This window comes from Mercenaria mercenaria, chromosome 1 (genome assembly GCF_021730395.1).
Source record: "Mercenaria mercenaria strain notata chromosome 1, MADL_Memer_1, whole genome shotgun sequence".
NCBI lineage: Eukaryota > Metazoa > Mollusca > Bivalvia > Venerida > Veneridae > Mercenaria > Mercenaria mercenaria.
In genome coordinates this window covers 11,681,184-11,696,835 of record NC_069361.1, presented here as the reverse complement: position 1 = coordinate 11,696,835, position 15,652 = coordinate 11,681,184, and the positions used below count along the sequence as shown (strand labels likewise).

At 36.3% G+C, this 15,652-nt stretch overlaps 1 protein-coding gene across 2 annotated transcripts in view; it reads left to right on the top strand.

Annotated features, from left to right (window-relative positions):
• LOC123544980 (transmembrane protein 179-like) overlaps positions 1 to 15,652 on the top strand; it is a 47,125-nt gene that overhangs the window by 18,418 nt on the left and 13,055 nt on the right. For both annotated transcript variants that reach the window (XM_045331174.2, XM_045331175.2), the window contains exons 3-4: positions 1,741 to 1,872; positions 9,467 to 9,560. In XM_045331174.2, the coding sequence (XP_045187109.1) occupies positions 1,741 to 1,872; positions 9,467 to 9,560 (226 nt within the window). The remainder of the gene's footprint in view (positions 1 to 1,740; positions 1,873 to 9,466; positions 9,561 to 15,652) is intronic.

The window sequence follows — 15,652 nt, the reverse complement described above, 5'->3', positions numbered from 1 at the left end:
TTTAAATAAATTTTGGTACACAGGTGTAACATCATAAAATACAGGTCAAGTTTGATTTTTACATAGTTATGGCCCCTTTCCAACTTAAAATTTGCCAAACTCATGGTTTCCAGACCAGGGCTCCGCAAATTTTGATAACTCAATCGGTCCGAAACGAAAATCCTGACATCGGCGCTACCCCACCCACCGCATTCCCAATATTACATATTTTGTAAAACGTGATAGGGTAAAGAAATAAGCATGTCATGCATTAAAACTGAGTTACCAGTCACCGCGCGTTACCATACAATGAAGACAGTTATTCAGTGTTATGTGTGATCGTTACTTTGTTTAAATTTCGATGTTTTTCCGAGATAATACGAGGCATTGACACCGTGTGCGTAACTAGTCTAAAAGCCAACGCACGTGACTTCAATACTGTATACACGGCAGATACTTTGTGATGTTTCCTCATTCTTTGACAGAATTCTATAAAATACAATGCGTCAAAGTGAGTTACACGACACATATTCTCTGCTAAACAGCCGCAGTATTTAAAGAATACTCTGCCGCGGACCGTATGTGTACGTTATTTGAACGCTGAGATCGAATTTCCCGCATGTATAGTACCAAAACGTCACGCGGGTTGGCCACGGATATTTCATTTCACTTACGTTGTACTTCAATAAGCAACTACATTTTATAAAGTTATATGTTCTCTTCTGATGTAAACAAAATTTCATTTTGAAACGTTTTTTAAAAGACCGATTTGATAAACAGTGCCACTCCGGTTTTCTTTATCATTCGTGGTTGCCCGTCCATTTTTTTCTTTTTTGTACAGTCGGGTTGCAAAGACGATTCAACTGGAGCCCCAACAAGTGAATCATGTAATTTTTTCAAATCAAGTAATTATAAAAATTATTTTTATCGGTTTTCCGTATGATGTCTCATTAAATCAAAGACCTATAATGTACAATTATAGCTCTTTGATTATTTAAATGCAGCGACCATTTGTTTGTTACCGTGATCAAACATAGCCTTTTGAAAATAAACCATCCGTCGGATTCTAAATAAAAGAAGTGGATCCCCGTCGAAATGATTTGGATCCAGTCAGAAACGTTAGGAAACCAGTCAAAAATGTTTAATACACCGCAGTCGGCTGTCTGCAAACATTAAAGGATGTGCCGCGCGAGCACTGATTGCGTCACGCGCTAATTACGGACCGATTATCAAAGTGACAATCAGACCGATTGACACGTTTACTGATTATCTGAAGGTGCGACCAACAATTTCCTACTTGGCAGGTGATCGTGTATTGAGATATAAGACCGAAATTTATACTTTTCTCCATTTTTACGGGACCGATTTTTTTCGTTTTTTCACTTCACGAATCGGTCTGAAAAGTCAAAAATCGGTCCAAAACCGACAAACCGGCAAATTTCCGAAGCCCTGTTCCAGACAATAACTCATATAAGGCTTGAGAAGATTTTAATATTTTTTGTAAACTCTATAAAAATGAATGAATAGACACCATGTGTAGAGGAATGTACAACTGTTACGAGTACATTTGTATAACGTCGACATCAGAATGTGAAAAAGTTCTGTCTTTTAGTGTAAAAGTGCTGTCTTCAGGACTTGTTTGCAGTCTTGGTAAAAGAATCTCAGAACATCCCAGGATAATCCTGGAATTTCCTGAGAACAGGAAGTAAATTCTGTATGAGAAGGGACATTTTAACGTATCTGTTTGTTTTCACATTGTAGATCTCAAATGTGGGTAATGCCATTTATTCTTGTCAACACTCTCCTTGCATTCACCACACTGATTGTTGGATGTGTTCTCTCTGTTGGATTTCTGCAGTTTTGTAATGGTTTAACAAAAACAACTGTACCCAGGTAAGATTTTTATACGCCCGAAGGGGCGTATTATGTTATACCCCTGGTGTCCATCTGTCCGTGCGTTGGTCTGTTAGCAGTTACGTGTCCACTCTATAACACTTTAACCCCTTGAAGGTTTCAAAGAAACTTGACACAAATGTTCACCAGATCGTGACAATGAGAGCGCATGTTCTGGATGGCTCGCTTCAAGGTCAAGGTCACACTTGGGGATCAATAGTCATATGAATGTGTTTCATGTCAGCTCTGTAACTCTTGAACTACTTGAAGGATTGATAAGAAACTTGGCAAAAATGTTGACCACATCCAGACGACATGCAGAGCACATGTTTTGGATGTCTTGCTTGAAGATCAAGGTCACACTTAGGGTCAAAAGTCATTGCTCTGTAACTCTTGAACCCCTTGAAGGATTTCAGAGACACTTGACACAAACATTCACCCCATCGAGACCATGTGCAGAGCGCATGTTCTTGATAGCTAGCTACAAGGTCAAGGTCACACTGAGGGATCAGAGGTCATACCTTCAGGCGTATGTTGCTCCGCATTGCGTTGCTCTTGTATCATTTGTGATGCGAGCAACTGTGTTACGGTATGTCTGGCTTTGTAAGGTATCATATAAACAACACAGCCAAGGTGTGCACTTCGTAAAACTTCACAAAAATATACAGCATACCTAGGTTTGTTTAGCTTTGCAGTCTCGAGTGAATTTACAGAGTTGTTAAAAACACATATTTATACAGTCTAAAGTATTTCATTGATATAATTTATAGCTCGACTTTTCAAAGAATATGGAGTGCTATTGTACTCACCATGTCATCCATGTTGGCTTCGGCATGCGTCTGCATCTCACCTTGGTTAAGTTTTTTGTACCAGTCCATGTTTTGACATATAGTTTTGAAATTTTCAACACTTGTGTACCATCACCATGTCCAGTGTTAGGCAAGAGTACATAACTCCATCAAGGATTTTGTCTGAATTATGGCCCCTTTTAAATTCAAAATCTTGGTTAAGATTTTCTTACCATTCATATTTTGTGTAAACTGTTTGACATATGGCTTTGAAACATTTATTACTTATTTATTATATCAATCACTAGCTGTAGGCAAGGGTTCATAAGTCAAGTATTTTGGATGAATTATGGCCCTTTTTGAACTTGAACTATGATATCATTACACACCCGTCCCTAGATTTGCCACTATAATGCCACCTTTTTTCAATGGTGGAGTATTTAGACAATTTTCCACCAAAATGCCACCTAAAATGCCACCAAAATGGTGAAAAAATGAACAGGACAGTGGCAAACCTGTTTTCCACTAAATTCCACCTCTTTCCACTTGTGTACACCTTTAGGTGGCAATAAGTGGAGTATTTAGACAGTTTTACACCAATATGCCACCATTATGGTAGAAAATTTGTTTGCCAAATAATTCCACCAATAGCCACCTTCATGGTGGCAGTAAGTGGAGTATTTAGACAAATTACCACTAAAATGCCACCATTATGGTGTAAAAATATTTTCCACTAAACGCCACTTACTTCCACCAATTGCCACCTAACAGGTGGCAGTAAGCAGACAAAATTTCACCAAAACGCCACTATGGTGGCAGTCCTATTTTCCACTAAATGCCACCAAATAGCTGGCAATAGTAGGAAAATATGTGGCAACTAGTGGAAATCGGCTTCACCTGCTGAATCTGAAAAAACTCAGTAGTAAGCAAAAATCAAATTATATCAATATATTTTTTATTTTTATGAAAAATCAAAGACTCTTCACAAGAAATCACAAAAGATCTGAACACGAGGATCAGGATGTTGTCAATGCAGTCTTATTTTTTCATATTCCAGGATGGCTTAAGTAGATGGCGAATGACACTCTAAATTTCACTCCTTTGGATGTAAGGCCATTTTTCCAGCACACAACCTGTAACAGCAAACCATACAATGTCATCTATTAATAGATATATTTTTCTAACATTCTGAATAATTTTGCAGAAAATTGTAAATTTCCTCTAGAAAATATATGAAATCGAAAGACTAAACTGCAACTCACTGACATAACAAAGAACTCTACAAACTTAATCTATGTCAAATACTGTGAAATCATTTAAATTCGCTGGCATGAAATTTCAAGCAAACATAAAAAGGACTGTTTCGCGCGGGCTTTAATTCGCACATTTTCGATTTATAAATGAAAAAATAAATTAAAAAATAGTAACAGCGCGGTCTTAAATTCACGCATCGGTTCTAGCGCGAAATACGCGAAAATTCGTCCTACGTGAATAAAAATGATTTCACAGTAATATGCAACATCTTTATTATAACTGTGAGAAGTTTCATCAAAATCTACATTGTAGAAAAAATTCTATTCACTCAAACTGTTACATTGTTTTGTGGAAAATATGCATCTTGAATCAATAATAAGAACTTGAGAACTGACGAAAGATGTGGAAGCACCATTGCTCTAAGGTGATTTACACCTTGTGTCAAATTTCATGAATATTTATCAATGGATTACTTGTTATGTAGGAATTTATGGATTGAAAAACAATTAAAGGGCAATAACTTTGGTTACTGAAGTGATCCTGATGGAAATTGCACATGCAATGCTGTCCTGTAGTGATCTACATTTTTGTAAAGTTTCATGAAGATCCATCAATAGATGCAGGAAAAATCCCTATTTTTTACCAAATCAAGGGGAAATACTTCTTTTACTAGGTAAATAATTGAGAAGTGTTAAGCAATGTTAATGAGCTTATAATAATTACATGAGGTTTAGTGATTCTATAGACAAAGCTATAAAAATATTTTTCCAATTACAAGCATTTTCAGTTAATCCGACGGACAGATAAAAAAGAAAGGACAACGTCAAAAATAATATCCCTCCACCTTTGGCAAAAGGTAATAATAGCACTTGGGTTTTTCATCACATTTATAATTAATATTTATCATATAATATGCCAGGAATTTCTATTAATTGGTGTATTTCTTTAAAAATTAAGGGTTATTTAAACATTAGCTTTTATAAAAACATATATTTACCTGATTCAAAATTATCTTGATATCTTTCTTTTATGCAGTAATAAGCTGTATGCTGCTCAGGTATACAGTCAGGCAGGCAGATCATGTCACAAAGTTGCACTTTTTTCACAGAAGGTTCCTGGTATGAACAGTTTAAAGTACATATTGTATCCTAAGTGCTAATCAATAATGTAAATAATTACAAAATGATACAATTTTTACAAACAGTGTTATAAACATGATTGAGCTATATTCCAGAAAATATATCTGGGATTTATCCATCTGCCAATCTTCCTAAGACATAAAAGGAGATTTGTTGACTTTAATTCAAAGCAGTTTGGTAAATGTTGTTTCAAATTCAAGTATTTGTTAAGAGTAAGTAATTAAGACAATGTTAAAGACAGTAATAATTAAAAAAAAATAAACAGTATAATATTGTTACCTCTCACAATGTGTTTCCAGTTTCTCCCAGGCTGACTCATCAAATGCCAGATTTCAAAATTTGGTATTACTACACAGATAAATTGATTCCACACATTCACTTTCTTGGTCAGCTAAAGAAGGTGTCAAATCCTTATGTTGAAAAGCTATTGTAAAAACATCCTTTTTATAAACACTTCTTTTTTTTTTCAATGAATGAAGAGAATAGGCAAGAACTATTTCTTTGCATCTGACCTGATGTTTGCCTGCATATATAAATCTTAACTGACCCAAATTCCACCTGGGGTTGTTTCTATACATTTGTGTGGGAGCTTGTAACTTGATCTATCATTAATCTTATCTTTAACCAACTTTCACTCATGCAGAAATAATACACTGCAGACACATTTAAAAATGATCTTTTCAGATTCAGCTAGTACAGCCAATTTCCACTAGTTGCCACCTATTTTCCACCTTTTCTGTCTTTCATTGAATATAATGCAAAGCTATAATAAGCAATAAATATTCTGTCTTACAAAAGAATGAAAATTCAAATTTTCTGTATACCATTCTGAATATTATTTTTGTCCAGCTAGAGTCAGCATAGACTTATTCTCATTTTAATGAAACCCTTTGAAGAAGGAACCTGGGTATACTGTTTTGCAGATGTTGGTCAGTCTGTCGGTCATTTGGTATGTTGACCAATTGGTTTCCGGATGATAACTCAAGAATGCTTGGGCCTAAGATCATGAAACTTTATATGTAGGTTGGTCATGACCAGCAGTGACCCATATTGACTTGGAGGCCAGTAGGTCAAAGGTCAAAATCACAGCGACCTGGAACAGTTAAACAGTTTCCAGATGATAACTCTAATACTCTTGAGCCTAGGATCATGAAAGTGTATCGGAAGGTTGAACATAGCTAGCAGATAAATCCTATAGATTTTTAGTTCAGTAGGTCAAAGGTCAAGGTCACAGTGAGCTGGAACAGTTAAGCTGTTTCCGGATGTTAATTTGAGAATTCTTTGACCTAGGATCATGAAACTACATAGGGAGGTTGGTCATGACCAGCAGAGGACCCCTACTGATTTTGAGGTCAGTCAATGGTCAAAGGTCTAGGTCACATTGACCCAGAACACTAGAACTTTTTTGTCCAATAACTAGAGAATGCTTTGGTCTAAGATCACATTTGATACAGAAGTCACTTATAACTGGTAAATGGCCCATAATTATTGATTTAAAGGTAGTACATCAAACGTCCAGTGCACAGTGACCAAATGATTTCTATTTCTTGTACAGTTACTGAATGCATCAAGTGGGGGCGGGGAGCATTTTGTGTTCTACGAGCTGTTGTCAATGTGCAGTTTTAGCAAAGTCGGGTTCCGTGTCAATTAGGCCTGAAGTTGTCCATTACACCTTGATTCCAACCTGAGTCCATGTGAAGATTTTTGTACAGGGTAATCCAATGTCTTACAGTTCTGTTTTAAATCAAACATCACAAAAATTTCTTTTTCCACCTATTCGCCACCAAGAAAATTTGCTAAGTCCCTATTTTCCACTAAGCGCCACTCGATTTCCTTCATGAAAAAAAACTATGTTCTACTTTCCACCAATTTACACCTTTCTACCACCATAAAGAAAAACTATGTTCAAATTTACACCTAATGCCACCTAAATGCCACCAAAATAAAGTGGCTTTTGGTGGCAAATTTACCACTTAGGTGAAAAAAGAGCTGAATTACACCAAACGCCAACTAATGCCACCTAATTCCACCAACTGCCACCCTTTTTTCATGGAAATAAGTGGCAAAGAGTGGCATTAGGTGGCAAATCTAGGGACGGGCGATTTGCCATATAGTGCAAGACTTGTCAAGTTCGACAAATACAGGTACATTGTTTGATCTATTTTCATTCTTTTGTCTGAAAATCTCTGGTAATATTTTGACCCCGTACTTATATCAGTTCTTTGAATAGTCAAGCGCTCTTTCAATATAAATATTGACTTTGAAGGTAAAGTATTTTGACATAAGTAAAACTTCATAAAATGAAGTCCCTTTAATGAGCGCCATTTATGAAATAAATTATCTAGATACCATTTAGATACTAGTATGAGATACATTGGACAGTTTATAGTGTGTTAAGGCTAAAGACCTTCACAGCCATATGTATGTTATGCCTTTATGGTATCTACATAACCACAAATTATTCCTTATATTTACAGTTTTGTATCTCTGTCTTTTACATTGATTTGATTTGTCCAGTTTTACATATTTGTAATAGACTATTTGAAAAAAAGTCAGTGCTGTTCTACTCACCCTGGCTTTGGCATCACACGTTCATTAAAGTTTTGCATGCAAGTACGTATAGCTATTATTTAAAGGCATATAGCTTTAAAACATATTTTTCGTTTTCTATGTCAGTTGCCAACCTCACTGGGTCAAGTCCAATAACTCTGTCTCTGACATGTTCTTTGGCCAAATTATGCCACTTCTGGATTTTAGAAAATCCTGGTTAAATTTTTGCATTATACTATTGTTGATAGCCTGCTTTGAAAACCTGGATATTGTGGTAATCTGTCTGTAGTGGCCATTTTCAGTAAGTCCCTTCCATGAACACTAAAGCAGGTTAGACTTTATTATATGCAAGCAGTCTCTGATGTTGATATAGCAGTTTATGCTGTACTTCTATCAGTATATAAGTGTACTTTCATGGGTAATGCTTGTACATGATAGGCTTAACACTACATATGGGGTGCTGTCATCAGTATGTGCAATATATTCAACTTTATATGTGATGCTGTCTTTAATATGTGTGGTATATTCAACTTTATATGTGGTGCTGTCATCAGTATGTGTGGTATATTCAACTTTATATGTGGTGCTGTCATCAGTATGTGCGGTATATTCAACTTTATATGTGGTGCTGTCATCAGTATGTGCGGTATATTCAACTGTTTATGTAGTGCTGTCATCAGTATGTGTAATATATTCAACTTTAATTTATATGTGGTGCTGTCATCAGTATGTGCAGTATATTCAACTTTAATTTATTTGTGGTGCTGTCATCAGTATGTGTGGTATATTCAACTGTTTATGTGGTGCTGTCATCAGTATGTGCAGTATATTCAACTTAAATGTGGTGCTGTCATCATGATCAGTATGTGCAGTATATTCAACTTTATGTGTGGCACTATCTGATGTGATACTTCATCTGATTGTGTGGTCAAAGTTTGTGACCTATTTTATGCATGCTAGCAAAAAACATTTTTACCTGCAGTTATCTTGCTAAATATCAGTCAATATATATTAAAATCGTATTTTTCACATATCTGTTGCAGAAATCAAAAAAAGAATCTAATTATGAAGCAAATATTTGCAATGTTTACAAGTTTGTCTACCACCCACTTGCATTTGACCTCATAATTATGCAAATTAAGGTTAGAGAACGCCAAATTTTACGTAACATCCTCCAGCTAGAGAAAGATGAATGAAATATCAATATTAGGCTATCAAAACGTCTAAACGTGACAAATTTTAAGGGGAAGGTGGGGATGGGGGCCCCATGACCATCTCCTTTAGATACACCCACAATACTTAACAGTGAATTGGAACACGTTAGATAAGTATCAGGTAGAAAATATTCAGTTATAGTACAGTATTAAGGCTCCAGTACATTATAATCATGCTAGCAACCTTGTGGTTTACTTGCAAAATATCTGGTGTATCCACTGGCCAGAGGAGTATCTTTGTGATAGTGCCAATGTAAACAGTTCATATAAAACGTTTAAACTGGCGTTTAATGACTTTTGAGTGTTCCTGTTAGTTTGGCTTAGATAGCTTTTCAGTGTTTGAATCATATTTAGTATTCTTTTACCTGTGATAGATTGATTGCCACAGTTGTTGACTTATACCATGAAATTAGTGATCTGAAGCCACATGATGACAATGGCTGACTGTTGTTGTTCGAAGTACACATGGTTGTTTCTTGAATGATATCTGATTCATTTTCACACAGATACTGATGCATATGACAAAAAATATTGTGATAAAGACAAGAAATACTCTGTTGTTTCTTGTTTAATGTCATTCAGTCGAATGTCAAGCACCGCAAAAATACAGATAGATGGTATAAATACTAAGATATTTACATTTTTACAGCTGCCGAGCTCTAGAAAATAAAACTTGGAAGAACTTAGCAAAAGACAAGCCGTTTAACTCGGGACCATACTTTAAGTTGCTTACTGTTGCACAGGTAAGGTTTTTGTCTCAACTGTTTAAACAAGAAGTATAGATATTGATGTCATTCATGTGTCAGCATCTGCATCCAGATTTCGTTAAGTGTTCTATAGCGCTGCTTTGTTCTTTTGCAAAGTTGTTCTGCTTTTTTGTCTGAAAAACTTTCAGGTAGATTTTAAAATAAACAGGTATACTTGTATCTCTGTTATTGTGTTAGTGATGCACAAGACTTTTGTGTTCTTTTTTATGTCCCATCCATCTGTCCATCCATCCATTGACCATTTGTAATTGTATATATAATACATATATAGTGTATTTTTCTGTCTGGCCTGATCTCAGACATGGTTTGAAGGATTTTGATAAAACAGGGTAATAGTACTTATTAACTGTTATTGAGAAATGTGGCCCTACTGGTTTCGGTGAAATGTTATGGCCCTCCGTATTTATATAGGGTATTTCTTTGCAAATGGCATAGGTCCATTTTTTAGCTCACCTGAGCAATGCTGATGGTGAGCAGTTGTGATCACGCTGCGTCTGTCGTGCGACTGTCCGTCCACCTGTCGTCAACAATTATGTTTAAAAGACATCTCCTCCAAAACCAATGAACGGATTTTGATGAAACTTGGCCTAGATGTTACTTGGATGGTCCTCTACCAGAATTGTTCAAAGGGTTGGTTACACATAGGGGCATAGGGGCCGCCAGAGCTAAAAATAGAAAAATCTTCACAACATCTCCTCCTAAACCGAAGGTCTGATTTTGAAATAATTTCACATAAACAGGCCTTCTGGTGTTCCTACTTTTTCCTATATTTTCCTACATTTTCCTACTTTTTTAAATGCCTCCTACTTTTCCTACAGTCAAGACATCTGGGGGTCATCATTTGGTTACCATTGTACAGGCCCCGGTCCAGGGCCAGGTCAAGGAGGCTGGGAAGTGACCTATAGTTATCAAAGCTGCACACTACTATTTTGACAAAGGAACAATTTTTTCTCAAACTAGATGCAGAAACACACCAGAGGTCACCATTTCATACCTGTATTGAGTGGTCCTCTTCCAAAGTTGTTCAAAGGGTTCCGCTTGGTTGCACATAGGGGCTGCCAGAGCTAAAAATAGAAAATATCTTTAAACCACATCTCCTCCTAAACTAATGGTCTGATTTTGAAATAATTTTACACAAATGGTCCTTCTGTCACCCTCTACCAAGATTGTTCAAATTATACTGATTCATCAAAAAATATGGCTGCCAGAGGGTGTGGCCACTTTTCACTACATGTATATAGTGGAAACTTTAAAAATCTTCTTCTGTGAAACTGCTGGCCCAATTTCAAAATAATTTTACACAAATGGTCCTTATGTGACCTTCTACCAAGATTGTTCAGATCATTTCGATTCATCAAAAAACATTGCTGCCAGGGGGCATGGTCACTTTTCTCTATATGTATATATAGGAAACTTAAAAAATCTTCTTGACTGTTTGAAACTGCTGGCTCAATTTTAAAATAATTTTGCACAAATGGTCCTTGTGTGACCCTCTGCCAATGTTGTTCAAATTATTCCGATTTGTTGAAAAACATGGCCGCGAGAGGGCATGGTCACTTTTCATGAACAATTTCTTTAAACAACATCTCCAAAACTACTGAATGGATTTTGATGAAACTTTACACAAACGATCTCTGGGTACCCTTCTTTCAAATTTATTCAGGTGGTTCTGGTTCATTGAATATATGGATCTTTTTGGTTAAAAATAGGTTTTCAGCTATCACACTTTAAAAATCTTTTTCTCTTGAGCTTTGATATTTGGCATGTGATATAAGGGTTTAACTCTCTACCATAATTGACCAAATTATTGCCCAAATGTCAAAAATGGCCACACCCCTGTATGTGACATGTACATAGTATACTCTTTTATATAAGAAACTTTGAAAATCTTCTTCTCTGAATCAGTAATAGCTAGAGCCTTGATTTTGGCATATGATATCAGAGTTGTACTGTCTTACTATTGTCCTAGGTTAAAGAATGTTTGTGACGGCTAACATAGAAGAAACCTAACAATACCTGTACCATTGTTATACAAACACACTTAAAGCCTTATACACAGGTGAGCACTTTAGGGTCAATAACCCTCTTGTATAATAATTTTACACAAATTGTCCATGTGTGACCCAGTACCAAGATTATTCAAATTATTTTGATTCGTCAAAAAACATTGCCAGAAGAGGGCATGGTAACTTTTCCTTATAACATTATGTATTAAATCTTTAGGCCTAAAAAAATTTTTTTGTTGCCAGGAACATGCTAAAAAAAATTAGGGTAGTTAGGTCGAAAATTTTTTTTTTTTTGATTTTTAGCTCACCTGAGCACGAAATGCTCAAGGTCACAGACAGAGCTTTTGTGGTCGCCCCATGTCCATCGTCAACAATTTGACTGTTAACACTCTTAAAGGTCACAATTTTGGCCTAATCTTAATGAAACTTGGTCAGAGTGTTACCCACAATAAAATCTTGGACGAGTTTCGATATTGGGTCATCTGGGGCCAAAAACTAGGTCACCAGGTCAGATCATAGGAAAAGCTTGTCAACACTCTTGAGGTCACAATTTTGGCCCAGTCTGAATGAAACTTGGTCAGAATGTTACCCTCAATACAATCTTGGAAGAGTTCGATATTGGGTCATCTGGGGTCGAAAACTAGGTCACCAGGTCAGATCAGAGGAAAAGCTTGTTAACACTCTAGAGGTCACAATTTGGGTCCAATCAGTGAAACTTGGTCAGAATATTAATCTTGATAATCTCAAGGTCCAGTTTGAATCTGGGTCATGTATAGTCAAAAACTAGGTCACCAGGTCAGATCAAAGGAAAAGCTAGTTAACACTCTAGAAGCCACATTTATGACCATATCTTAATGAAACTTAGTCAGAATATTAATCTTGTTGGTCTATAGGTCAAGATCAAATCTGGGTCCGGTGGGGTAAAAAACTAGGTCACTAGGTCAGTACAAAGGAAAAGCTTGTAAACACTCTTAGAGGCCACATTTATAACTGTATCTTCATGAAACTTAGTCAGAATGTTAATCTTGATGATCTTTAGGTCAGGTACGAATCTGGGTCATGTTGGGTCAAAAACTAGGTCACCAGGTCAAATCAAAGGAAAAGCTAGTTAACACTTCAGAGGCCACATTTATGACCATATCTTAATGAAACTTGGTCAGAATGTTAATCTTGATGATCTTTAGGTCAATAGGTCAGGTGAGCAATACAGGGCCTTCATGGCCCACTTGTTTTTTTAGCTCACCTGTCACAAAGTGACAAGGTGAGCTTTTGTGATCGCGCAGTGTCCGTCGTCCGTGCGTGCGTGCGTCCGTAAACTTTGCTTGTGACCACTCTAGAGGCCACATTTTTCATTGGATCTTTATGAAAGTTGGTCAGAATGTTCATCTTGATGATATCTAGGTCAAGTTCGAAACTGGGTCACGTGCCTTCAAAAACTAGGTCAGTAGGTCTAAAAATAGAAAAACCTTGTGACCTCTCTAGAGGCCATATATTTCAAAGATCTTCATGAAAATTGGTCAGAATGTTCACCTTGATGATATCTAGGTCAAGTTCGAAACTGGGTCACGTGCCATCAAAAACTAGGTCAGTAGGTCTAAAAATAGAAAAACCTTGTGACCTCTCTAGAGGCCATATATTTCACAAGATCTTCATGAAAATTGGTCAGAACGTTCAACTTGATGATTTCTAGGTCAAGTTCGAAACTGGGTCACGTGCCGTCAAAAACTAGGTCAGTAGGTCAAATAATAGAAAAACCTTGTGACCTCTCTAAAGGCCATATTTTTCATGGAATCTGTATGAAAGTTGGTCTGAATGTTCATCTTGATGATATCTAGGTCAAGTTCGAACTGGGTCACGTGCCTTCAAAAACTAGGTCAGTAGGTCTAAAAATAGAAAAACCTTTTGACCTCTCTAGAGGCCATATATTTCATGAGATCTTCATGAAAATTGGTCAGAATGTTCACCTTGATGATATCTAGGTCAAGTTCGAAAGTGGGTCACGTGCCTTCAAAAACTAGGTCAGTAGGTCAGATAATAGAAAAACCTTTTGACCTCTCTAGAGGCCATATTTTTCATGGGATCTGTATGAAAGTTGGTCTGAATGTTCATCTTGATGATATCTAGGTCAAGTTCGAAAGTGGATCACGTGCCATCAAAAACTAGGGCAGTAGGTCAAATAATAGAAAAACCTTGTGACCTCTCTAAAGGCCATATTTTTCATGGGATCTGTATGAAAATTGGTCCGAATGTTCATCTTGATGATATCTAGGTCAAGTTCGAAACAGGGTCATGTGCGGACAAAAACTAGGTCAGCAGGTCTAAAAATAGAAAAACCTTGTGACCTCTCTAGAGGCCATACTTGTGAATGGATCTCCATTAAAATTGGTCAGAATGTTCACCTTGATGATATCTAGGTCAAGTTTGAAACTGGGTCACGTGCCTTAAAAAACTAGGTCAGTAGGTCAAATAATAAAAAAACCTTGTGACCTCTCTAGAGGCCATACTTTTCATGGGATCTGTATGAAAGTTGGTCTGAATGTTCATCTTGATGATATCTAGGTCAACTGGGTCAACTGCGGTCAAAAACTAGGTCATAGGTCTAAAATTATTAAAATCTTTTGACCTCTCTAGAGGCCATATTTTTCAATGGATCTTCATGAAAATTGATCTGAACGTTCACCTTGATGATATCTAGGTCAGTATCGAAACTGGGTCACGTGCGGTCAAAAACTAGGCCAGTAGGTATAAAAATAGAAAAACCTTGTGACCTCTCTGGAGGCCATATTTTTCATGAGATCTTCATAAAAATTAGTGAGAATGTTCACCTTGATGATATCTAGGTAAAATTCAAAACAGGGTCACGTACCTTCTAAAACTAGGTCAATAGGTCAAATAATAGAAAAACCTTGTGACCTCTCTAGAGACCATATTTTTCAATGGATCTTCATGAAAATTGGTCAGAATTTTTATCTTGATAATATCTAGGTCAAGTTCAAAACTGGGTCACATGAGCTCAAAAACTAGGTCACTTTGTCAAATAATGACGTCATACTCAAAACTGGGTCATGTGGGAAGAGGTGAGCGATTCAGGACCATCATGGTCCTCTTGTTTTATTAAGGGAGATTTTTCGGAAAAAATGAATACATATAAGTAGGTTATGCCTTTAGAGCATCAGTAAATTGATTACTTACATCACTGGCCATGCTTAAAGCATAAAAAATGCAGTTTTGCAACTTTTTGTTAAAAAGTGCAATTGTGCCAGGGATTTATTTTAAATTTGGTTGCTCAAGTCAAGGTCAAAATCATTGTTGCTAGATATGGAAAATTAGTTTACCCATAGTAAAAAGAATGATGTAGACCAAACCTGGTAAATACCTGGTAGCTTTCATGTATTTGTTGCATTCTTGGTAGCTTGGGTCAAGGTCAATGAAGTGTTACAAAAATTTTGGTTAGTAACTTCAATTAGGAATGAGATATAAAACTTTACATAAAACTTGGTACTTAGGTATCTGGCACAGAAATCAAAGTATTTTGGTTTGCTTGGGTCCAATTGTCATAGTTTCACATGTATTTGAAGTATAAAACGTTTTTTATTTGTTGACTTCTGTTAGAAATGAGGCACTTTTATTAAAAATATGCAGGCTGTTTTAGCTTAATAAATTAACTTGCATAAAGAATGAGACATTGGGACCAATCTGTTTTAAGTACTATTTGTAGACAAAGAATGCTTTTTCAATGGTAAATCCTTTATTCCATGTGGAGAGGATACCCCTTCACTAACTTTGCTTTTTTCTAGAGGTATGGCCTTTTCTTGAACTTTGAAAGATTGCAACTGTGTACTGACCTTCTACAGTTTACATCAAGCTGAAATGAAACTTGGTTCACAGTATTTCATTGATTTGAAGTGGACATGGATATACTGTTTTTATGACTTTTATACCCTATTTCTTTCTGGAGTTTAGGCCCTTTTTTCTGACATTGAAACATTGCAGTTACACTTCTGTACATTGTACTCAGCGCATCCTAAGGTTTTCATTCAGGAAAATTGAACTTTGTATACA